This window comes from Oncorhynchus gorbuscha, linkage group LG14 (genome assembly GCF_021184085.1).
Source record: "Oncorhynchus gorbuscha isolate QuinsamMale2020 ecotype Even-year linkage group LG14, OgorEven_v1.0, whole genome shotgun sequence".
Lineage (NCBI taxonomy): Eukaryota > Metazoa > Chordata > Actinopteri > Salmoniformes > Salmonidae > Oncorhynchus > Oncorhynchus gorbuscha.
Window position 1 is genome coordinate 39,886,492 of NC_060186.1, and position 26,387 is coordinate 39,912,878.

General features: G+C 43.5%; 1 protein-coding gene across 1 annotated transcript in view; it reads right to left on the bottom strand.

The window, feature by feature from the left end:
• The window catches only part of LOC123994929 (protein sel-1 homolog 1-like), a 63,769-nt gene that overhangs the window by 24,022 nt on the left and 13,360 nt on the right, over nt 1-26,387 (bottom strand). The window contains exons 4-17 of the mRNA XM_046298050.1: nt 18,453-18,620; nt 17,846-17,951; nt 10,804-10,966; nt 10,408-10,461; nt 10,207-10,266; nt 10,000-10,081; nt 9,524-9,678; nt 8,974-9,030; nt 8,781-8,849; nt 7,815-7,892; nt 4,828-4,890; nt 4,231-4,318; nt 3,824-3,972; nt 2,939-3,104 (exon numbers count right to left, since the gene is read on the bottom strand). Coding sequence (XP_046154006.1) covers nt 2,939-3,104; nt 3,824-3,972; nt 4,231-4,318; nt 4,828-4,890; nt 7,815-7,892; nt 8,781-8,849; nt 8,974-9,030; nt 9,524-9,678; nt 10,000-10,081; nt 10,207-10,266; nt 10,408-10,461; nt 10,804-10,966; nt 17,846-17,951; nt 18,453-18,620 — 1,458 coding nt within the window. The remainder of the gene's footprint in view (nt 1-2,938; nt 3,105-3,823; nt 3,973-4,230; nt 4,319-4,827; nt 4,891-7,814; nt 7,893-8,780; nt 8,850-8,973; nt 9,031-9,523; nt 9,679-9,999; nt 10,082-10,206; nt 10,267-10,407; nt 10,462-10,803; nt 10,967-17,845; nt 17,952-18,452; nt 18,621-26,387) is intronic.

The following is a 26,387-nucleotide window of genomic DNA, read 5'->3' on the forward strand; positions in this document are numbered from 1 at the left end:
TGTGCGGGGTCTTCTGAGTTGGGCCTGTGGGGCTTAATGCTGTCATTAATGCTGGATTTACGATGCCTTTGGTGATAAAATCTAAAGAACGCATTCCATAGCATGAGTTGGTGTTTGTGTACTGGGAGGGACCAGGGTGGAGATGGCTCGGGTATGGATAATTATGAGAGGAAGCTTGCTTTGGGGGCTAGACCCTAGTTTCCACACATTGAGAACAGTCTTTACAGCAGATACTGTCTGCTGTGAATTATTAATTTATTTCATACGACTCCTAACCTTGTGACCCATTCCACACATCTGTTGTTTGTCATGTGGACTACGGGGGTGTATCTTTGCTATAAAATATCTTGGTATCCTTTGTGTGGGGGCTCTCAACGAATCATCTAAGGGTGGTTCGTCGACCGGCCATCGTTATTGCAGACCACTCACATCATTCACTTGTGTGTGTGGTGTGATATGCTTTCCTTATTAAAAAGTGAATAAAGATTTAGTTTAAGTATAACTCTGGCTTTGTTTGTCTCCTCATTCGATAATAAAGAAATAACCATGACAATATAAACTCAGCAAAAAAATAAACAACGCTTTTTCAGGACCCTGTCTTTCAAAGATAATTCATAAAAATCCAAACAACTTCACAGATCTTCATTGTAAAGGGTTTAAACACAGTTTCCCATGCTTGTTCAATGAACTGTAAACAATTAATGAACATGCACCTGTGGAACGGTCGTTTTGACCCTAACAGCTTATATATAGACTGTAGGCAATAAAAATCACAGTTATGAAAACTTAGGACACGAAAGAGGCCTTTCTACTGACTCTAAAAAACACCAAAACAAAAATTCCCAGGGTCCCTGCTCATCTGCATGAACGTGCCTTAGGCATGTTGCAAGGCGGCATGAGGACTGCAGATGTGGTCAGGGCAAGAAATTGCAATGTCTGTACTGTGAGACGCCTAAGACAGCGCTACAGGGAGACAGGATGGACAGCTGATTGTCTTCACAGTGACAGACCACGTGTAACAACACCTGCACAGGATTGGTACATCCGAACAGCACACCTACGGGACAGGTACAGGATGGCAACAACAACTGCCCGAGTTACACCAGGGAAGCACAATCCCTCCATCAGTGCTGTTGTAAGGCAGGCAACAACGTTGCCCATGGGCACAAACCCACAGTCGCTGGACCAGACAGGACTGGCAAAAAGTGCTCTTCACTGACAAATCACGGTTTTGTCTCACCAGGGGTGGTGGTCGGATTTGCGTTTATCGTCGTTACACCAAGGCCTGTACTCTGGAGCGGGATCGATTTGGAGGTGGAGGGTCCGTCATGGTCTGGGGCGGTGTGTCACAGCATCATCAGACTGAGCTTGTTGTCATTGCAGGCAATGTCAACGCTGTGCGTTACAGGGAAGACATTCTCCTCCTTTATGTGGTACCCTTCCTGCAGGCTCATCCTGACATGACCCTCCAGCATGACAATGCCACCAGCCATACTGCTCGTTCTGTGGGTGATTTCCTGCAAGACAGGAATGTCAGTGTTCTGCCATGGCCAGCGAAGAGCCCGGATCTCAATCCCATTGTGTACATCTGGGACCTGTTGGATCGGAGGGTGAGGGCTAGGGCCATTCCCCCCAGAAATGTCCAGGATCTTGCAGGTACCTTGGTGGAAGAGTGGGATAACATCTCACAGCAAGAACTGGAAAATCTGGTACAGTCCATGAGGAGGAGATGCACTGCTGTACTTAATCCAGCTGGTGGCCACACCAGATACTGACTGTTACTTTTGATTTGACCCCCCCTTTGTTCAGGGACACATTATTCCATTTCTGTTAGCCACGTGTCTGTGGAACTTGTTCAGTTTATGTCTCAGTTGTTGAATCTTGTTATGTTCATACAAATATTTACACATGTTAGGTTTGATGAAAATAAGCGCAGTTGACAGTGAGAGGACGTTTCTTTTTTTGATGAGTTTATATTCAGTTGAAGTCGGAAGTTTACATACACCCTATCCAAATACATTTAAACTCAGATTTCCACAAATCCTGACATTTAATCCTAGTTAAAATTCCCTGTCTTAGGTCAGTTAGGATCACCACTTTATTTTAAGAACGTGAAATGTCCCCATGTGCAGTTGCAAACTGTAGTCTGGCTTTTTTTGGCGGTTTTGGAGCAGTGGCTTCTTCCTTGCTGAGCGGCCTTTCAGGCTGTGTCGATATATTTACTGTGGATATAGATACTTTTGTACCTGTTTCCTCCAGCATCTTCACAAGGTCCTTTGCTGTTGTTCTGGGATTGATTTGCACTTATTCGCACCAAAGTACATTCATCTCCAGAAGACAGAACGCGTCTCCTTCCTGAGTAGTGTGACGGCTGCGTGGTCCCATGGTGTTTATACTTGCGTATTATTATTTGTACAGATGAACGTTTTACCGTCAGGCATTTGGAAATTGCTCCCAAGGATGAACCAGACTTGTGAAGGTCTACAATTTTTGTTCTGAGGTCTTGGCTGATTTCTTTTGATTTTCCCATGATGTCAAGCAAAGACGCACTGAGTTTGAAGGTAGGCCTTGAAATACATCCACAGGTACACCTCCAATTGACTCAAATTATATAAATTAGCCACCAGAAGCTTCTAAAGCCATGACATAATTTTCTGGAATTTTCCAAGCTGTTTAAAGGCACAGTCAACTTAGTGTATGTAAACGACCCACTGGAATTGTGATACAGTGAATTATAAGTGAAATAATCTGTCTGTAAACAATACTTGGAAAAATGACTTGCGTCATGCACAAAGTAGATGTCCTAACCGACTTGCCAAAACTATAGTTCGTTAACAATACATTTGTGGAGTGGTTGAACATTTGTTTTACTGACTCCAACCTAAGTGTATGTAAACTTGCGACTTCAACTTTATGCGCACTGTTTATGTGTTCTTACTCTGGTCCAGGATGAAGGCTACATTGCTCTGGGCCACTTCATAGCCCTGCTCGGCCAGCAGTAGGTACTGCACCAGCGACCCATCCATGTCGCCGTCCTTGAAGCTGCGGTAGGCTGCCATAAGCCTCTCTGACCAGCGGCCACGCTCACACACATTCTTGAAGAGCTGCTCACAGACACACACACACGCAATAAGACACAGACAGATATACACAGAAACATGAACAAAAGGGTCTGTTCAGAGAATTTGAGGTAGAAGTCACCCCTACCAACAGGCTTTGGATCAGATTTCACAACCCCTGATTTTAAATTTAACCATTGGGAGGATAAAAATATATCTGACCCCAGTTGTGGATCAATGGCTAAGGTATGGATAAGTATGAATTGGCAAACAATGACTGACAGTCAGTAGCAAATGGCTAAATGCTTAGCTAATACATGGCTGCATGGCATTTAATGGATGGCAATTAACACGCTACTAAATGGCTAAACGGATGGCCATAGATGCATAGATCTAACGGATGAAGGTTAATCTCAGGCTAACGGATGGTTTATTGATGGTTTAATGCACAGCTAACAGAAAGCTAATTGCTGGCTAATGGAAAATAATGTATAGAGGCTAGCTCCCAGGTGGCTAGTTTGGCAGTGGTGTGTTATTAAAGGCTAATGAACTGTGACGTGCTGGGATACAGAACTAGCTAATAGCTAGCTAACGGCTAATCCTATAGCTATACAATTCCATAGCGGCTAGTTAACGGCTAGTTGATGGCTAATGCTATAGCTTTAGCCAATTCAATACAGCAGCTATAGCTAATGACTAATTAATAGATCATGCTGTAGCTAGCCAATTATGTACATCCGCTAGCTAATGGCTAACTAGCTCACCTCCACGGCGGTGTGGCAGGAGCGCATAACGCCGGTGCCCGTGGCATGCATCTGGGCCAGGTTGTAGAAGGCCAGGATGTGGCCCGCCTGCGAGGCCAGATTGAAGAACTTGAGGGCCTGCTTGTAGTCACGCTTCACCCCGATCCCATCTGGGGCGGAAGAGGAATGGAGAGACAAAAGTGAGTGAGAGAGATCCCCAACACAGAGAAGGAGAGGGAGAGGTGGTGTACAAGAGAAAAAAGAATGGTTGAGATTGCAGATTTGGGAGCAGAATTTTGGTGGGCAACTAACTTTTTATTGCACTATTCCCCAGGAAACCAAAGGGACAAGTCTGTTTTACACTAACCAACAGAAAAAACAGGAGGTCTCTACACACACAGGCCCACAATGCATGCGCACACACTCACTGTAGTACATTGTGCCCAGCTGAAGCTGTCCGTCGACCCAGCCCTGCTCTGCTGCCTTCTGGAAGTATTTCAGCGCCAACTCGTAATTCTGTAGGACACACACACAAAACATAACTATTGTGGAAATCATACAGAAAATACAGACAGTCTACACAGCTGCTGGATTCAATTGCCTATGCCAATCTCTACAAAAGCTCACCTTTGGAATGTAACTACAGTTTGAATCATACAGGCATGCAGCTAAACCGTATTGCATGTGCCATATCTTTATCTCAACTAAATATGTTTTGGGAAAGCGGGTTAAGTAGTCGGTTGTACGACTGAATGCATTCAACTGAAATGTGCCTTCCGCATTTAACTCAACCCCTTTGAATCAGAGAGGTGCGGGGGGCTGCCTTAATAAACATCCACGTCATTGGTGCCTGGGGAACAGTGGGTTAACTGCCTTGCTCTGGAGCAGAGCAACAGATTTTTACCTTGTCAGCTCTAGGATTTTCCAGCACCCGAAACACTCCTACCCGCCAGGCTACCTGCCAAGCTCTTGTAGTGTAGGTGCCAGGTGGCACTGGGTGATGGTGGACACTTGCAGTCACTTACCACTGGAACGCCCCTCCCATACAGGTACGCCATGCCCAGTCCACTCTGCCCAACAGGGTTACCCTAGGGGACAAGAACAGTTGGAAAGGACACCAAAAAGAGAGACACTCTTGAAAACCACATCTATACCGGTTAATTTGACTAATAATATATACAACATTAGGTTGGAGTCATTAAAACTTGTTTTTCAACCACTCCACAAATTTCTTGTTAACAAACTATAGTTTTGGCAAGTTGGTTAGGAAATCTACTTTGTGCATGACGCAAGTCATTTTTCCAAGTATTGTTTACAGACAGATTATTTCACTTATAATTCACTGTTTTACATACACTAACTTGACTGTGCCGTTAAACAGCTTGGAAAATTCCAGAAAAGGATGTCATGGCTTTAGAAGCATCTGATAGGCTAATTGACATAATTTGAGTCAATTGCAGGTCTACCTGTAGATGTATTTCAAGGTCTACCTTCAAACTCAGTGCGTCTTTGCTTGACATCATGGGAAAATCAAAAGAAATCAGCCAAGACCTCAGAACAGAAATTGTTGACCTCCACAAGTCGGGTTCATCCTTGGGAGCAAATTCCAAACGCTTGAAGGTACCACGTTCATCTGTACAGGCAATAGTATGCAAGTATAAACATCATGGGACCACGCAGCCGTCATACTGCTCAGGAAGGAGACGCGTTCTGTCTCCTAGAGATGAATGTACTTTGGTGCGAAAAGTGCAAATCAATCCCAGAACAGCAGCAAAGGAACTTGTGAACATGCTGGAGGAAACAGGTACAAAAGTATCTATATCCATAGTAGATAGATCATACTTTTTGGAGAAATGTCCTCTTGTCTGATGAAACAAAAATAGAACTGTTTGGCCATAATGAACATTGTAATATTTGGGGGAAAAGGGGGAAGGCTTGTAAGCCAAAGAACACCATACCAACTGTGAAGCACGGGTGTGGCATCATCATGTTGTGGGGGTGCTTTGCTGCAGGAGGGACTGGTGCACTTCACAAAATAGATGGCTTCATGAGGGAGGACAATTATGTGGCTATATTGAAGCAACATCTCAAGACATCAGCTTGGTCGCAAATGGGTCTTCCAAATGGACAATGACCCCAAGCAAACTTCCAAAGTTGTGACAAAAAGGCTTAAGGACAACAAAGTCAAGGTATTGGAGTGGCCATCACAAAGCCCTGACCTCAATCCTATAGAAAATGTGTGGGCAAAACTGAAAAAGCGTGTGTAAGCAAGGAAGCCTACAAACCTGACTCAGTTATACCAGCTCTGTAAGGAGGAATGGGTCAAAATTCACCCAAGTTATTCTGGGAAGCTTGTGGAAGGCTACCAAAAACATTTGACCCAAGTTAATGGCAATGTTACTAAATACTAATTGAGTGTATGTAAATTTCTGACCCACTGGGAATGTGATGAAATATATAAAAGCTGAAATAAATAATTCTCTCTACTATTATTCTGATATTTCACATTCTTAAAATAAAGTGGTGATCTTAACCTCTCTAAGGTACGTGGGATGATAGCGTCCCACCTGTCAACAGCCAGTGAAACTGCAGGGCGCCAAATTCAAAACAACAGAAATCCCATAATTAAAATTCCTCAAACATACATGTATTTTACACCATTTTAAAGATACGCTTATTGTAAATCCAGCCACAGTGTCCGATTTCAAAAAGGCTTTACGACGAAAGCAAACCAAACGATTATGTTAGGTCAGAGCCAAGTCACAGAAAAACACAGCCAAAGAGAGGAGTCACAAAAAGCAGAAATCTAGATAAAAATGAATCACTAACCTTAAATGATCTTCATCAAATGACACTCATAGGACTTCATGTTACACAATACATGTATGTTATGTTTGGTAGAGTTCATATTTATATCCAGAATTCTGAGTTTACATTGGCGCGTTATGTTCAGTAGTTCCAAAACATGCGGTGATTTTGCAGAGAGCCACATCAATTTACAGAAATACTCATAATAAACATTGATAAATGATACAAGTGTTATTTACAGTGTTATTCACAGAATTAAAGATATGCTTCTCCTTAATGCAACCGCTGTGTCAGATTTCAAAAAAACTTTACGGAAAATGCAAACCATGCAATAATCTGAGTACTCAGACGCCAAATCAAGCCAGATTGATATCCGCCATGTTGGAGTGAACAGAAGTCAGAAATAGCATGGCTGCTGGCAGACCTCTGACTCATTCCCCTCTCATTCTGCCCCACTTCACAATAGAAGCCTCAAACAACATTCTAAAGACTGTTGGCATCTAGTGGAAGCCTTATGAAGTGCAACATGACCCCATAGACATTGTGTATTTGATAGGGCAAGAGTCAAAAAACTACAAACCTCAGATTTCCCACTTCCTGGTTGGATTTTTTCTCAGGTTTTTGCCTGCCATATGAGTTCTGTTATACTCACAGACATCATTCAAACAGTTTTAGAAACTTCAGAGTGTTTTCTATTCAAATATGCATATTCTAGATTTTATGGCTGAGTAGCAAGCAGTTTAATTTGGGCACGCTTTTCATCCAAAATTCCCAATGCTGCCCCCTACCCTAGAGAAGTTAACTGACCTAAAACAGGGAATGTTTACTTGGATTAAATGTCAGGAATTGTGAAAAACTGAGTTTAAATGTATTTGGCTAAAGTGTATGTAAACTTCCAAATTCAACTGTAACTGATCAATCCTGAAAAACCATGTGGTCATTGAAAAGCGATGTATAGGAATGTTTCTGAACCAGCAGTTTTTGACCACTATGAACACACTTTTATTGGTAATTCTTACAGGCATATGTACAGGCACTGCGGCCTATGTATAAGATACCCAAAGAAGTGAATAGTTTGATAAAAGGACATATTAAGAAAACATATTTATACAGATATCATTATGGATGTATAAGAATCCATGGTTGGACCATAGAAATATGATGTCCACACTAGTGATTCTATTTCTAAGATTTGGACACTCACCAGGTCAGAGGCCTTCTTGAAGTACTGCAGTGCCGTCTCATTGTTCTGAGACAAGTACTCACTGCCATCCGAGTACATCTGACAGAGAGAGAGACCGAGAGTGAGCGAGAGACAGAGAGCGAGCGAGCGAGAGACCGAGAGCGAGCGAAAGACAGCGAGCAAGCGAGAGACAGAAAGCGAGCGAAAGACAGCGAGCGAGAGACAGAAAGCGAGCGAGAGACAGAGAGTGAGCGAGAGACAGAAAGTGAGCGACAGAGCGAGCGAGAGACAGAGCAAGAGACAGAGAGCAAGCGAGAGACAGAGAGAGCGAGCGAGCGAGAGACAGAGAGAGCGAGCGAGCGAGAGACAGAGAGAGCGAGCGAGAGACAGAGAGCGACAGAGCGAGCGAGAGACAGAGCGAAAGAGAGAGCAAGCGAGAGACAGAGCGAGAGAGAGAGCAAGCGAGAGACAGAGCGAGAGAGAGAGCAAGCGAGAGACAGAGCGAGAGAGAGCGAGCAAGAGACAGAGAGCGACAGAGCGAGAGAGAGAGCGAGCGACAGAGAGAGAGCGAGCGAGCGACAGAGAGAGAGCGAGCGAGCGAGAGACAGAGAGAGCGAGCGAGAGACAGAGAGAGCGAGTGACAGAGAGAGCAAGCGAGAGACAGAGAGAGCGAGCGAGAGACAGAGAGCGACAGAGGGAGTGTGAGACAGAGAGCGAGTGAAAGACAGAGCAAGCGAGCGAGAGACAGAGAGCGAATGACAGAGAGAGCGAGTGACAGAGAGAGCGAGCGAGAGACAGAGAGAGCGAGCGAGAGACAGAGAGAGTGAGCGAGAGAGCGAGGGACAGAGAGGAAAATAGAATAAAGAGAAGGGGAAAGAAGGGAGCATGAGGAGAAACCACTGGAAAGTAACACAGCCACAGAGTAAGGTTTGCGTTACTTATTTCTACACAGTGCTACAGGCCTATAAGATCATGTAATAATCTTACCTTCCCAAGGAAGGCCATGGCGTGTGTGTTCCCCGCATTCGCTGCCTGGTTGAAGTAATCATACGCCCGCTGTCGACAAACAAACATTTCATTTGTGACCAACTCCACACAACAACTTCACATTGAATACAAGAGTGAGCATGACATAGAGCTAGTGTTTGAATAATTTGAAAATGGTTTAGCGAAAGTTTACCTGGTGGTTCTGCTCCACCCCCCGACCACCGTGCAGATGCAGCTGGCCCAGTCCCACCTGTTGTGGACAACGGGTCATGGCACGAAACATGACGAATGAGTCCCAAATGGCGCCACATTCCCTATATAGTACACTACTTTTGACCAGAATCCACCCTTTCAATCATTACACGCTTACTGATTATCATACTATAGCCGTGCAAGCCAGTGCGTGCAAGCGCCAGAGAAACTTGAAAACGAATAGACTCAGAAAGTGATTTGATTACTTCCTTTAACACCTGCAAGTGCGAGGAAGTGTATAATTGGTATAATGGCCCAAATTAATCATTTATGGAATTTTCCACTTTCCCTGACTGTCTAGCTTTAACTTTGATGATTGTTAGTTCTCAAAGATTACATTATGAAACAAATACGTAAAGGTTTTTATCTTTTCTACATACTTTCAACATAGTTTTAGTGCTTCACGTTTACACTGATTGCTTTTTTCCATCGCAAAGATTTCCTATTCAAAGAAGATCACTAAGAACAGTGTGCCCCATCTGAACCCTAACCTGGGCCTGGACATCTCCCTTCTCAGCCAGGAACTGGTAGTACTGGATCAGGTCTTCCTCCAGCATGCCGCTGGTAGAGCCTGGGTTCTCCACCTCGTCCAGCAGACGTACCCTCTGCACCGCACTGCCTCCCGTCAGGGACACGTCACTGGCCACTGGAGAGTGGGTGACAGAAAGACAATGTTTCTGCCATAAATTGCTCTGTGAATAAAATGTATTTTTTTGAACACAGTTGAGTTGCAGCCTTTGCTTTTGTTTTATCAGTTTGCGGAGAATCTGGGGATTTTTCTATGAAAAGGTCAGCACCTACAAATATGCAATAGACACTTCGCAACAAGAACATCTACTTTTCAAACTCTACTGCACATGCTCGTTTAGGTCTGTTCAGATTTAGGTGTTCTCCAGTCAAAACACTGACAAACTGTCTTCTGAGATGGTGAAAGTGTTCAATTGGTTGGCAGCAGATGGCTTCTTACCATGATTGGCCACCAGTCTGTAATGCGTCAGTGCTGATTCACAGCTCTGGGGCACACCCACACCACCCCAGTATCGGTATCCCTAAAGAGAGAATGGTAGCAAAGGGAGAAAAGGTCAATCATCATACAGTATATATCCATAAGAGAGAAACAATACACATTATAAGGCTTCTCTATTCAAATCTTCAAAAAGCAGAAGTAGCTCACCAGAATCATATGAGCCACCAGGTTTCCACCCAAAGCCCCGAAGGTGTAGTAAACCAGTGCCTGGAACAGAGTTATGCTTTACTTTACATTCCTGGTTAAGGAGGTAACTCTATATTATCGAAGAAAGCTACCTCTAAACAAATACAGCTTTTCATCAGTATATAGGGTACATGGTAAGAAGGAGAGGCTGGATGTTGGTACCTTTGCTTGACTGGAGTTCACTCCTAACCCAGCAGCGTACAAGAAACCAAGTGCCTGTTGGATGATACCGGGTGGAGCGTTAGAATACCACACAAAGATGCATGAACATAGATTAAATAGTATATGCATACATCAACTGTTAGTTTTCGTCAGTCAACATTTCTATTCAAGTCATATACTTTAAAGCAAGTGTTATACGTAAGACGACGGACATACTGTGCTTATTTTGAAGGACATTCATCTCTGTTCATCAACGGACGACTCCCATTGAAAACCCATCGACTCAATACGTCATTTTAAGACAAAGGCTGTCTGGCTGTAGCCCTAAGCATCAACAGAGCATGTTTAAAATGTCTACCCCGGATGCATGAAGTTTAGATAGGAATGTTCCATTACCATCTGAGCTTTGGGGGAGCCCTCCAGGGACAGCTTCTCAAACAGCTCCTTGGCCTTGGGGATGTTCTGGGTCATATAGTCTCCAAACAGCATGGCGTAGGCCACCTTCTCCATGGCCTTGTGGTGGCCTTTCCAGGCCACCTTCAATAGCTTCTCATACAACCTGGTGAGGAAAAAGATGAAGATTGAGAAGTTAAAGGTGTGTGGATGTAGCCTGGGCTGGTCTAGAGGTCTAAGCCTCTCCTCTAGAACACATGTACTAAGTACTGCTGCAAGCAAGGGTTCCAATCCAACCCACTGCAATATCTTTCCTCCTTCCTTTCTCTCTGTCAATCCTGTCCAAGATAGATAAAGATACAAAATAAGAAAGGAGTAGGACTGCCCCGAATCGGGAAAAAGGTGTTGTGGACCAGATTAGTGACAAGACACACGCAGTTGTGCACGCATATCAAAGCTTTCAGAAAGTATTTCACACCCCTTTACAGCCTGAATTTAAAATTGCTTAAAAGTATATTTTGTGTCAGTGATCTACACATAATAGCCCATAATGTTTTTTTTTTATTGAATATCCAAAACATACAATATACTTGCAGTGAAGCCATTTAACAACTACACCATTCAAGTCATCCAACAGATTCCCATTCAGAGTGACACACAGAAGCATCCAGGGTCAATGCCCTGCTCAAGGGCACGTTGACCGATCTCCCACCAGGCCAAAAAACGTGAACCCGAACCCTCCAAGATCCCCCCCCCACAGTTCCCCAATAGCTGTACCTCAACCATTCAAGACTCTTCCCACAGTTCCCTCAAAGAATAAAAATAAATACAATGAGTTCCATTCCCCACCCCCAAGAACCCCCCAATGCACCAACAACCAAGAGAAGAGAATGAACTAAAGAGAAAAAAGAAAGAAGAAAACAGCAAACAACAATGCAAAAAACAAAAAAGGACATCAATCATCAATCAAAATAAAATCATAACAGCAATGCCAACTGTATATGTTTGTGTGCATGTCTGGCACTATTACATGTATGTGTTTGTTCTTGTATGCATTTATTTGAATGAGGGTGTGTATATACATGTGTACAAACACCTGCACGGCATCAGCCTCAGCCAACCCGGAATTAGCTGTAAAAACACAGCCCCTCAGTGTCATTCAAACATACTTTGTTGTATTTTGACTTTATTTTTTACTTTTATCTTTGACCATCATTCTCTCTCTCACACAACAACTCCACTCAAACTTGTCTCCAATTCCACATACCAACAACCCTCAGCCCATCCCGTCAACAGTGGGGCAAGAAAGTATTTAGTCAGCCACCAATTGTGCAAGTTCTCCCACTTAAAAAGATGAGAGGCCTGTAAATTTCATCATAGGTACACTTCAACTACAAAATTAGAAGAAAATCCACAATCATATTGTAGGATTTTAATGAATTTTTTTGCAAATTATGGTGGAAAATAAGTATTTGGTCAACAACAAAAGTTTATCTCAATACTTTGTTATATACCCTTTGTTGGCAATGACAGAGGTCAAACGTTTTCTGTAAGTCTTCACAAGGTTTTCACACACTGTTGCTGGTATTTTGGCCCATTCCTCCATGCAGATCTCCTCTAGATCAGTGATGTTTTGGGGCTGTTGCTGGGCAACACGGACTTTCAACTCCCTCCAAAGATTTTCTATGGGGTTGAGATCTGGAGACTGGCTAGGCCACTCCAGGACCTTGAAATGCTTCTTACGAAGCCACTCCTTTGTTGCCCGGACGGTGTGTTTGGGATCATTGTCATGCTGAAAGACCCAGCCACGTTTCATCTTCAATGCCCTTGCTGATGGAAGGAGGTTTTCACTCAAAATCTCACGATACACAGCCCCATTCATTCTTTCCTTTACACGGATCAGTCGTCCTGGTCCCTTTGCAGAAAAACAGCCCCAAAGCATGATGTTTCCACCCCCATGCTTCACAGTAGGTATGGTGTTCTTTGGATGCAACTCAGCATTCTTTGTCCTCCAAACACGACGAGTTGAGTTTTTACCAAAAAGTTATATTTCGGTTTCATCTGACCATATGACATTCTCCCAATCTTCTTCTGGATCATCCAAATGCTCTCTAGCAAACTTCAGACGGGCCAGGACATGTACTGGCTTAAGCAGGGGGACACCTCTGGCACTGCAGGATTTGAGTCCCTGGCGGCGTAGTGTGTTACTGATGGTAGGCTTTGTTACTTTGGTCCCAGCTCTCTGCAGATCATTCACTAGGTCCCCCCGTGCGGTTCTGGGATTTTTGCTCACCGTTCTTGTGATCATTTTGACCGCACGGGTGAGATCTTGCGTGGAGCCCCAGATCGAGGGAGATTATCAGTGGTCTTGTATGTCTTCCATTTCCTAATAATTGCTCCCACAGTTGATTTCTTCAAACCAAGCTGCTTACCTATTGCAGATTCAGTCTTCCCAGGCTGGTGCAGGTCTACAATTTTGTTTCTGGTGTCCTTTGACAGCTCTTTGGTCTTGGCCATCGTGGAGTTGGAAGTGTGACTGAGGTTGTGGACAGGTGTCTTTTATACTGATAACAAGTTCAAACAGGTGCCATTAATACAGGTAACGAGTTGAGGACAGAGGAGCCTCTTAAAGAAGAGGTTACAGGTCTGTGAGAGCCAGAAATCTTGCTTGTTTGTAGGTGACCAAATACTTATTTTCCACCATAATTTGCAAATAAATTCATTACAAATCCTACAATGTGATTTTCTGGATTTTGTTTTCTCATTTTGTATGTAGTTGAAGTGTACCTATGATGAAAATTACAGGCCTCTCTCATCTTTTTAAGTGGGAGAACTTGCACAATTGGTGGCTGACTAAATACTTTTTTGCCCCACTGTATCTCTTCTGGCCACCCACTTCGTGTTTCTACGCAACATAACTTTCAACTATGCTATGATGTTTAACAAACAATTTCAATCTATCTAATCGAATAGAATCCACAGATTGCGTGTTGAAGATAAATACTTTTACTAAGAGTATTAACATAATAGTAATTGACTCACCCGATCTCTCCAGATTTCATAACAGTACTATTTCTAGGGTCAATTTTAGATCAATGCTATGCATTTTCAGCCATTCCTGAACCTGAGACCAGAAACAGGCTACCTGAGGGCAATACCAAAATAAATGGTCTATTGATTCTGTATCCTCACAACAAAATCTGCAGACCTTTTATGATTTTATTCCCCGAAAATATTCAACATTTTGTTGGTGGCAAGAATTCTCTATAATAATTTTAGCTGAAAAGCACAAAGTCTTGAATCTTGCGTTGTTTTATATGTCAACTCATACACCCTGTACCATGGAATCGGTACATCAAAAATCTCTTCCCAACTATTTTGCAATCTGTTTGGCACAGTTGTCAACATCCTGGTCCTCAAATGAAACTGGTATACTTTCCTATTTATGCTATTTTATTCCTCCGCCAGTTTTGATCCTTTATATTGGGCAGACAGACCAGTTCCCTACCTCCTCCCACTGCCTCCCGCCTCCTCCATTTTTGGGTCAATGCTGTAATCAATTGGTTATACTCTTGGATTGAGCAGACCTTCCCGTACAATTCTGATAACTCCATGAAGGACATAACTCTACCATTACAATTTACAATATAATTTAAGAACAAAACACCCTTTTCAAACATCTTTCCCATAAATACAAGTATTTTATCAACCAGCACATTTGAGTTCAGCCATAATATTTGTTGTAATATTTGTTCTATCTTTTCAGGGGAATGAAATTGAAATTGTAGACAGCTCCGAGTTTGAGTTTGAGTTTATTTTATTTTTACAGGGACAGTGCGCATTAATCAATGTTTCAGTAAAAGTGCCGGTTTTAGTCAGCTGGCTAATTTTCAACCGCAGTCCCTGGACAGGTTATTAAAAACGATTACAATATAGACAATAGCAACATAGGACAAGCAAGACATAGCTTGCAGACATAGCAACATAGGACAAGCAAGACATAGCACACAGACAGAGCAACATAGGACAAGCAAGACATAGCATACAGACAGAGCAACATAGGACAAGCAAGACATAGCATACAGACAGAGCAACATAGGACAAGCAAAGACGTAGCATACAGACAGAGCAACATAGAACAAAAAGCAGCAAGACAAAATTCATAAAAGCAACAAAGTGTTTCCACACCTCACAAGTTACAGACAACAGACATGGAAAGCGGCAACACACAGCTAGGGATTATGTTCACAAATCTGATTGACCTTTAGCCATGTCTTCGTGTTTTTGTGAAAGTGTGATATGTGGTGCAGTTATGTGTGTCTGAAGGCAGTGTATTCCAGACATGGGAAGCTCTCACAGAGAAAAATGGATTTACTAAAGGTGCTTTTCCTTAAGGGAACTATACAGTCACCTCTCATGGCAGACCTTGTGGATCTGCTGCCATATGTTTGGGTTTTCTGTTTAACAAAAATACTGAGTGGAGGGGGAGCCAGACCATTTAGGATCATGAATACAAGACATGCATCGGTGTATTGCACAAGATTTTCCCAACTCAGGAGCTCATGCTTTCTGAGGATGTAACAGTGATGATGGCTATTGAGCTTCCTATCAAGCACTTTGAGAGCCTGTTTGTAGACAGACTGAATAGGTCTTAATGTTGTACAGCAAGCTTGGGCCCAACTAGTCAAGCAATATGTTAAGTGGGGGAGTATCATAGATTTGAAGTACAATTTTGCTACCCCTGTAGTCAAACAATTTCGTATAAATTGGAAATTAGCTAATTTGAATTTGGTTATTTGAATTACCTTTTTCACATGCTTGTTAAAAGAGAGTTTGGAATCAAGTATGATGCCAAGGTACTTAAAATCAGATACCACCTGGAGCTTCTCCCCTGACACATAGACATCTGGCTCGGTAGCATCTGTTGCCCTCTTTGTGAAGAACATGCAAACAGTTTTTTTCACATTGAGATGCAAACATGAGTCACTGAGCCACTTTGTAACCTGAGTTCTTGTGCAGCTTGTTGTTTGCTCTTTCCATGCACATATATCACTGTATCATCTGCATACATTTGAACTTCAAACCCAGTACAGACAGAAGGCAGATCATTAATGTACAGGCTGAACAGGAGGGGCCCCAGGATTGACACTTGGGGCACGCCCACATCATAGCTAAGAGTGGGCAACAGCTCATTGCTTACACTGACATACTGAGTTCTGCCTTCAAGGTATGATTTCATCCATCTAAAGGCATCAGGGGAAAAGTTGAACTTGGACAATTTCGTGATGAGAATCTCATGGTTAACAGTATCAAAAGCCTTCCTTAGGTCCAGAAACACAGCCCCAACAACGCAACCTTTGTCCATCTTGGACTTCACATTTTCCAGAAGAAAGCAGTTGACCGTTTCTGTGGAGTGTTTCGCTCTGAAGCCAAACTGCATGGAGTGTAGAAGGGGCTGTTGTTGAGGTGGGCAATCAGTTGTTCTGCTACATACTTTTCAACAACCTTTGACACCATGGGTAGTATACTAATGGGCCTGTAGTTACTCACGTCAGCAGGGTCGCCTGATTTAAAGATGGCCGTTATTATGGCCGACTTCCATACCCTTGGAAACAACCCGAGACCAATAGATGTGTTGGTGACCTTAGTAATGGGGCCAATGAGTGACTCTTCATAGTTTTTAAGAAAGGTAGAGTCCAGCCCAAACACATCTTTGGCTTTAGAGTTCTTTAGTGAGCTAATTACCTTGTTCACCTTTGACTCAGAAACCTCCCTTATGATGAAGACAGGTTGAGCATCATTTATAAGCACTGAGCCCAAGAAACCAGTGGAGGGGTTCTGTGTCAGTACCCTGACAGAGTCAATAAAGTAGGAATTGAAGGCTATTGCTATTTCGACTGCATCCTGTGTTAGATTGTTATTCACCATTATTTCTAGGCTTTTTGCAGTGTTACTATGGTCTTTCCCTGTTAACTTTCTTAGATTCTCCCAGATCAGTTTAGAATTTCCCTTTCCCTCACCAATTATGTAAATAAAAAAGTTTGCCTTGGCCTGTCTGATTTCTTTCATCACCTTATTTCTCAACATAGTAAACCTACATCTGTCATGCTCTAATTTGGATTTTAGGACTATTTTTAAAGCATAATCTTGTTCTTTCATCAATTTCCAGATTTCTCCATTTAGCCAAGGAAGAGTGCTCTTTTGGCCAGGTTTGGATTTGATTTTCTTTAGGAAACCATTTATTGTAGTCTGGATTGTGGATATAAAAACCTGACTATCAGCTTCCACGTCTGTATAGGAAAAGAGATCATTCCAGTTCATTCCCTTAATTGCGTTTTTAAAATAGCTTAATTCACTCATAGGTATTCTGAGTTGATCCGGCACCTGCCGCACCACCCTGTCTTCCGTCCGCCATCTTGCCACCGCCACCTTCACAATGATGTCTAACATCTTCAGCAAAGCTTGTTTTGAAAAAGAGAGATACTTTTTTCAAAGTATCATTTTTTTATTAACCGAAAATGAGACATGGCAATCTGCACAAAGGCAAAAAGGCCATTTTTTAACAATGGATGAGCTTTTCTTAGTAATCTACTTGAGAACCATTTAGGGTTCAAGTAAAACGTTTGAATAAGTGAAGTTTTTAGGGTGAGGCTTAGTGCTTTTATATTTAATAGGCTCAACCCAATTCCTATTCATTATATAGATAGGCTCGTTTTATTTTGTTGGGTATAGCGGCCCAGATAAAGGTAAATATTTTTTCTCATATGATTTGAAAAACGAATCATCAGGAGTAGGCAGCGCCATAACTAAGTGACTAAACTGAGATATGACTAAGGAGTTAATCAAGGCAATTTTTCCATAAATAGACAGGTATTTATCTATCCATGGTTGCAGGATCCTGTCTATTTTTATAAGTTTTCATGAAATTATTGTAAAGAGTCAATATGAATGTCTAGAATTTTCTTGCTTTCAGCAGGCACACTTATGAACAGTAAAGGAGAATGTGAGAGATTAGTGTGTAGGTGAGACAAGGAAGAGAGCTCACTCTTTCTTCTGGCTCTTCCGGTTGGTTCCGTTGATCATGCGGAGGGCAGTCTGGTACTCCTTTTCGGCCTCCTCCGCTACATGCCTCTGCTCAGCCTGCTCCTCCGCTACAATATAACACAATTTGATTTATTCACAATTTGTGTCAGCCTCGTAAGTGGTGGGTGTGTCCCTCTCTATGGCGTGTGTCCCTCTCCAACGCTCTAACTACTAGTCTACCTGCCGCCCCAAAAGGTCCCTAAAGCACACACATCCTTGGGTAGCTCGTCTTTTCAGTTCGCCGCAGCAAGCGACTGGAACTAAATGCAACAAACACTCAAACTGGACAGTTTTATCTCTATGGGAGAGGGAATAAAAAAATGTGTCTTGTTTTGACATATGCATGCTGTAAGAGGGAACGAAAAGAGACAGAAAAATTGCTGTCAGCTAAGGTTCACTCAAATGATTGGTCAGTCTAGGCCAATTCCAAATTTGTTCCTCACTGAGCTTACAAGTTTTGCAATAGCTCACAAATTAAACCAATATATTCACTCACTGAATAATATTAGAATATAACAGTAATTCACTTTTGAGTTTCCTCAAGGTCTGAAATGCCCATGCCGACTTACTCTCACAGAAACCCCATCTCTTGTCCCTGTCGTAGTCGTAGGTTGTGGCGCACCACAGGCGTTCGTCCCCCCGTCCATCAGTGGTACAGTCCGAGTACTCCTTCCCCAGGAAGAGAAAGGGGAACAGACAGGGCTCCCTATTGGCTGTGCCCCCATTCACTACAGGAACTGCATCAACCAAAAATCACAAATGGGAGGAGAGTTAATATGTTCAAGCAAAAACACAGACAGAAAGCAGATGGATGATGATAACCGTGTGTGTGTGTGTGTGTGTCAAACATGAACAAAAGTACATAAAAGTAAGATCAAATACGAATCACCTAACTTAAAAGCTATAACCATTCTTGTTAACTTCCACTGAATGATGAAAAAAACTCTAAAGAACAGTGGCCAAATGATATATACCCTTCACCAGAGTATCAGTGCTACTTTCAGAGAAAACACTGGTGCAAGACTTATTGCTATTTTTACTGACTTGACCAAAGCTTTTGATTCGGTAGACCATTCCATTCTTGTGGACCGGCTAAGGAGTATTGGTGTCTCTGAGGGGTCTTTGCCCTGGTTTGCCAACTACCTCTCTCAAATAGTGCAGTGTATAAAGTCAGAACATCTGCTGTCTCAGCCACTGATTTACAGACAGCTACTGCCTGTCACCAAGGAAGTACCCCAAGGCTCAATCCTAGGCCTCACGCTCTTCTCAATTTACATTAACAACATAGCTCAGACAGTAGGAAGCTCTCTTATCCATTTATATGCAGATGATACAGTCTCATACTCAGCTGGCCCCTCCCCGGATTTTGTGATAAACGCTTTACAACAAAGCTTTCTTAGTGTTCAGGGGCAGAATGACAGATTTTTACCTTGTCAGCTCTGGGATTCGATCTAGCAACCTTTCGGTTACTGGCCCAACGCTCTAACTACTAGCCTACCTGCCGCACCAAAAGGTCCCTAAAGCACAAACATCCTTGGGTCACCCGTCTTTTCAGTTCGCCGCAGCTCGCGACTGGAACTAAATGCAACAAACACTCAAACTGGACAGTTTTATCTCAATCTTTTCATTCAAAGACTCAATCATGGACACTATTACTGACAGTTGTTGCTGCTTTACGGGATGAATTGTTGTCTCTACCTTCTTGCCCGTTGTGCTGTTGTCTGTGCCTGTTTTTGTCCTGCTACCATGTTGTGCCGCTGTCACGTTGTGTTCAAATTAAATCAAAAGTTATGTCACATGTGCCGAATACAGCAGGAAATGCTTACATTGAAATGCTTACAGTGAAATGCGTACTTAAAAGCCCCCAACAATGCAGTTAAGAAAAATACACAAAACAAATTTAAGAAATAATTAAAGAGCTGCAATAAAATAACAATAGCGAAGCATACAGGTTGTACTAGGAACAGAGTCAATGTGCAGGGGCACAGGTTAGTCGAGGTGATTGAGGTAATATGTACATGCAGGTAGCTATTAAAGTGACAATGCATAGATAATAACAGAGTAGCAGCAGCGTAAAAGAGAGGGGTGGAGGCATTTGATTAGTCTAGGGAGCCATTTGAGGCCTTCCTCTTGGTCTTGATCACATTGAGGGAGAGGTTGTTGTCAGGTCTCTGACGACCTCCCTATAGGCTGTCTCATCACTGATCAGGCCTACCACTGTTGTGTCATCGGCAAACTTAATGATGGTGTTGTCATGTGTTGCTGCCATGCTATGTTGTTGTCTTAGGTCTCTCTTTATGTAGCGTTGTCTCTCTTGTCGTGATGTGTGTTTTGTCCTTGTTAAATGTGTTTTCATTTCCAATGAAGGCCAACTTTTACACTGAGCTTGAGTTCAAAAATACATCACACTGTTGCTATACTACAGAGCAAGATCTACTCAGGCTTTCATAAAGATAGCCAACTTAAGTTAGCTTCACATTCCAGCTCAGGCTTCATCCGTTCTACGACGGTGGATATTGCTCGTCCGCCTGCCCGCTAACTAACAGGCTTGTAACTGCGTGCGCATGTCGTACATGGCTAGTCAAACGCCAAACTATTATTGAGACAATGCTGAAACATCAATCCAAGGGCAAGTCAGTGCCACTTTTTAATTTGTGCCGAAATCAAAATAAAAGCATACCATCTTTGGTGCGCTTATCAATGCACAAGCACCCTTTTCCCACTCCTATCGTTCCTTCTATCTGTGGAACATCTTGTAGCATTGTGGCCATAGAAGGGTTTTTTGACTGTTAAACTCATGGGTACATTAGCAATGGCTGCCAGTCTTGACTTGAATGCGAACTGCCATCTATATATTAAACACAGTGTAGAAAAGATTAGATACACCTTCCTAATATTGTATCCAATGCCTCCCACAGTTGTGTCAAGTTGGCTGGATGTCCTTTGGGTGGTGGACCATTCTTCATACACACGGGAAACTGTTGAGCGTGAAAAACCCAGCAGTGTTGCAGTTCAGAGGGTACTGCATACAGCCCAGTATATCACTGGGGCCAAGCTTCCTGCCATCCAGGACCTCTATACCAGGCAGTGTCAGAGGAAGGCCCTAAAATTGCCAAAGCATCCAGCCACCTTAGTCATAGACTGTTCTCTCTGCTACTGCACAGCAAGCAGTACCGGAGCGCCAAGTCTAGGTCCAAAAGGCTTCTTAACAGCTTCTACACCAAAGCCATAAGACTCCTGAACAGCTAAATGGCTACCCGGACTATTTGCATTGTCCCACCCCCATATTTCCATGCATAGTCACTTTACCTCTACATGTACATATTACCTCAACTAACCTGTGCCTCCCCACATTGACTCTGTACTGGTAGTCCCTGTATAAAGCCTCGCTACTGTTATTTCATTGTTACTCCTTAATATATATATATATATTTTTTTTTTTTACTTCGGTTTATTTTTGTAAATACCTTAACACATATTATTCTTAAAACTGCATTCTTGATTAAGGGCTTGTAAAGTAAGCATTTCACTATAAGGTCAACACCTTTTGTATTCAGCGCATGTGACAAATAAAATTTTATTTGATTCAAGTCCAGGATCCAGTTGAAGAGGAGGTGTTAAGTCCCAGGGTCCTTAGCTTAGTGATGAGCTTTGAGAGCATCAAGGTTGTTGAATGCTGAGCTGTAGTCAATGAAAAGCATTCTCACATAGTTGTTCCTTTTGTCTAGGAGTGAAAGGTCAGTGTGGAGTGCAATAGCGATTGCATCATCTGTGGATCTGTTGAGGCGGTATGCAAATGTGAGTGGGTCTAGGGTTTCTGGGAAAATGGTGTTGATGTTAGCCATGACCAGCCTTTCAAAGCACTTCATGGATACAGACGTGAGTGCTACGGGTTGATGGTCATTTAGGAAGGTTACCTTTGTGTTCTTGGCCACAGGGACTATGGGGGTCTGCTTGAAACATGTTGGTATTACAGACTCAGACAGGGAGAGGTTGAAAATGTTGGTGAAGACAATTGCCAGTTGGTCAGTGTATGCCCGGAGCACACGTCCTGGTAATCCATTTGGTCCTGCGTCTTTGTGAATGTTGACCTGTTTAAAAGGTCTCACATTGGCTGCGGAGAGCGTGATCTCACAGTCGCCCGGAACAGCTGATGCTCTCATGTATGTTTCAGTGTTACTTGCCTCGAAGTGAGCATAGAAGTAATTTAGCTAATCTGGTAGCTCTCGTCTGTGTTTCCCTTTGCAGTCTGTAATAGTTTGCAAGCCCTGCCACATCTGACGAGCATCAGAGCCAGTGTAGTACAATTCAATCTTAGTCCTGTTTTGACGCTTTGCCTGTTTGATGGTTCGTCGGAGGGCATACCAGGATTTCTTATAAGCTTCCAGGTTAGAGTCCCGCTAATTGAAAGCGGTAGCTCTACCCTTAACCTTGGTGCGGATGTTGCCGGTACATACATACAGTCACTGTGGGGATGACGTCATCGGTGCACTTATTGATAAAGCCAGTGACTGATGTGGTGTACTCCTCAATTCAATCGGAAGAGGCCCTCTCCTATTCTCGCTATACACCAAGTCACTTGGCTCTGTCATAACCTCACATGGTCTCTCCTATCATTGCTATGCAGACGACACACAATTAATCTTCTCCTTTCCCCCTTCTGATGACCAGGTGGCGAATCGCATCTCTGCATGTCTGGCAGACATATCAGTGTGGATGACGGATCACCACCTCAAGCTGAACCTCGGCAAGACGGAGCTGCTCTTCCTCCCGGGGAAGGACTGCCCGTTCCATGATCTCGCCATCACGGTTGACAACTCCATTGTGTCCTCCTCCCAGAGCGCTAAGAACCTTGGCGTGATCCTGGACAACACCCTGTCGTTCTCAACTAACATCAAGGCGGTGGCCCGTTCCTGTAGGTTCATGCTCTACAACATCCGCAGAGTACGACCCTGCCTCACTTGTCATCTCCCGTCTGGAATACTGCAACTCGCTGTTGGCTGGGCTCCCTGCCTGTGCCATTAAACCCCTACAACTCATCCAGAACGCCGCAGCCCGTCTGGTGTTCAACCTTCCCAAGTTCTCTCACGTCACCCCGCTCCTCCGCTCTCTCCACTGGCTTCCAGTTGAAGCTCGCATCCGCTACAAGACCATGGTGCTTGCCTACGGAGCTGTGAGGGGAACGGCACCTCAGTACCTCCAGGCTCTGATCAGGCCCTACACCCAAACAAGGGCACTGCGTTCATCCACCTCTGGCCTGCTCGCCTCCCTACCACTGAGGAAGTACAGTTCCCGCTCAGCCCAGTCAAAACTGTTCGCTGCTCTGGCCCCCCCAATGGTGGAACAAACTCCCTCACGACGCCAGGACAGCGGAGTCAATCACCACCTTCCGGAGACACCTGAAACCCCACCTCTTTAAGGAATACCTAGGATAGGATAAGTAATCCTTCTCACCCCCCCCCCTTTAAGATTTAGATGCACTATTGTAAAGTGACTGTTCTACTGGATGTCATAAGGTGAATGCACCAATTTGTAAGTCGCTCTGGATAAGAGCGTCTGCTAAATGACTTAAATGTAAATGTAATGACTTAAATGGAAGAGTCCCGGAACATATTCCAGTCAGTGCTAGCAAAACAGTCCTGTAGCTTAGCATCTGCTTCATCTGATCACTTTAATATTGACCAAGTCACTGGTGCTTCCTGCTTTAATTTTTGCTTTTAAGCAGGAATCAGGATATAATTATGGTCAGATTTGCCAAATGGAGGGCGAGGGAGAGCTTTGTATGTGTCTCTGTGTGTGGAGTAAAATTGGTCTTGAGTTTCTTTCCCCCTGGTTGCACATTTAACATACTGGTAGAAATTAGGTAAAACAAATTTCCCTGCATTAAAGTCCCTAGCCACTAGGAGCGCCGCCTCTGGATGAGCGTTTTCCTATTTGCTTACGGACATATACAGCTCATTGAGTACGGTCTTAGTGCCAGCATCGGTCTGTGGTGGTTAATAGACAGCTACGAAGAATATAGATGAAAACTCTCTAGGTAAATAGTGTGTTCAACAGCTTATAATGAGATACTCCACCTCAGGTGAGCAAAATCTTTTTGCTCGCCTTTCTTAATGTCATGCACCAGCTGTTGTTTACCAATACACATACACCGCCACCCCTTGTCTTACCAGAGGCTGTTCTATCGTGCCGATACAGTGTATAACCTGTCAGCTGTATGTTAATCGTGTCGTCGTTCAGCCACGATTCGGTGAAACATAAGATATTACAGTTTTTAATGTCCTGTTGGTAGGATATACGTGCTTGTAGTTCGTACACTTTATTATCCAGCGATTGTACATTGGCCAATAGCACTGATGGCAAAGGCAGATGAGCCACTCGTCACCGGATCCTCAAAAGGCACCCCGATCTCCATCAGCGATACTTCCGTCTCATTTTTATTTGTTTTATTTCACCTTTATTTAACCAGGTAGGCCAGTTGAAGACAAGTTCTCATTTTCAACTGCGACCTGGCCAAGATAAAGCAAAGCAGTGCGACAAAAACAACAGAGTTACAGTCAATAACTAAAAAGACAAATATATCTACAGTGTGTGCAAATATAGAGAGGTAAGGCAATAAGTAGGCCATATAGGCGAAATAATTACAATTTAATAGTAATATGATGGGGGTGAGGTAGTTGGGTGTGCTATTTACAGATTGGCTGTATACAGCTACAGTAATCGGTAAGCTGCTCTAACAGCTGATGCTTAAAGTTAGAGAGGGAGATATGTCTCCAGCGTCAGTGATTTTTGCAATTCATTCCAGTCATTGGCAGTAGAGAACTGGAAGGAAAGGCGACCAAAGGGGGTGTTGGCTTTGGGGATGACCAGTGAAATATACTTGCTGGATTGTGTGCTATGGGTAGGTGTTTATAAGGTGACCAGTGAGCTGAGATAAGGCGGGGCTTTACCTAGCAAAGACTTATAGATGACCTGGAGCCAGTGGGTTGGGTGACGAATATGTAGTGAGGGCCAGCCAACGAGAGCATACCCGTCGCAGTGGTGGGTAGTATATGGGGCTTTGGTGACAAAACGGATGGCACTGTGATATACTACATCCAGTTTGCTGAGTAGAGGGTTGGGGGTTATTTTGTAAATGACATCGCCGAACTCAAGGATCGGTAGGATAGTCAGTTTTACGAGTATGTTTGGCAGCATGAGTGAAGGAGGATTTGTTGCAAAATAGGAAACCAATTCTAAATTTAATTTTGGATTGGAGATGCTTAATGTGAGTCTGGAAGGAGAGTTTACAGTCTTAACCAGACACCTAGGTATTTGTAGTTGTCCACATATTCTAAGTCAGAACCGTCTAGAGTAGTGATGCTAGTTGGGCGGGAGGGTGCGGGCAGCAATCGGTTGAAGAGCATGCATTTAGCTTTACTAGCATTTAAGAGCAGTTGGAGGCCACAGAAGGAGAGTTGTATGGCATTGAAGCTTGTTTGGAGGTTTGTTAGCACAGGGTCCAAAGAAGGGCCGGATGTACACAGAATGGTGTCGTCTGCGTATAGGTGTATTAGAGAATCACCAGCAGCAAGAGTGACATCATTGATATATACAGAGAAAAGAGTCGGCCCGACATTGAACCCTGTGGCACCCCCATAGAGACTGCCAGAGGTCCGGACAACAGGCCCTCCGATTTTACACACTGAACTCTGAGAAGTAGTTGGTGAACCAGGCGAGGAAGTCATTTGAGAAACCAAGGCTATTGAGTCTGCCGATAAGAATGCAGTGACTGACATAGTCGAAAGCCTTGGCCAGGTCGATGAAGACGACTGCACAGCACTGTCTTTTATCGATGGGGGTTATGATATCCCATGACCAGCTCAGAAACCAGATAGCATAGGGGAGAAGGTACGGTGGGATTTGAAATGGTCGGTGATCTGTTTATTAACTTGGCTTTCAAAGATTTTAGAAAGGCAGGGAAGGATGGATATAGGTTTATAAGGTTATCGGTAGTGACAGTGTTTCCTATCTTCAGTGCAGTGGACAGCTGGGAGGAGGTGATCTTATTCTCCAAGAACTTTAGTGTCCCAACACTTTTTGGAATTAGTGCTATAGGGTGAAAATGTCTGTTTGAAAAAGCAAGCCTTAGCTTTCCTAACTGACTGTGTATATTGGTTCCTGACTTCCCTGAAAAGTTGCATATCGCAGGGGCTATTCGATGCAGAACGCCACAGGATGTTTTTGTGCTGGTCAAGGGCAGTCAAGTCTGGGGTGAACCAAGGGCTATATCTGTTCTTAGTTCAACATTTTTTGAATGGAGCATACTTATTTAAGATGGAGAGGAAAGCACGTTTGTAGAGCAACCAGATATCCTCTACTGACGGGATGAGGTCAACATCCTTCCGGGATACTCGATCCGAAAGGCCTGCTCGCAGAAGTGTTTTAGGGAGCGTTTGACCCATTATGCACGCAGGCAATGCGGCAGTGATCGCTGAGATCCTGGTTGAAGAAAGCAGAGGTGT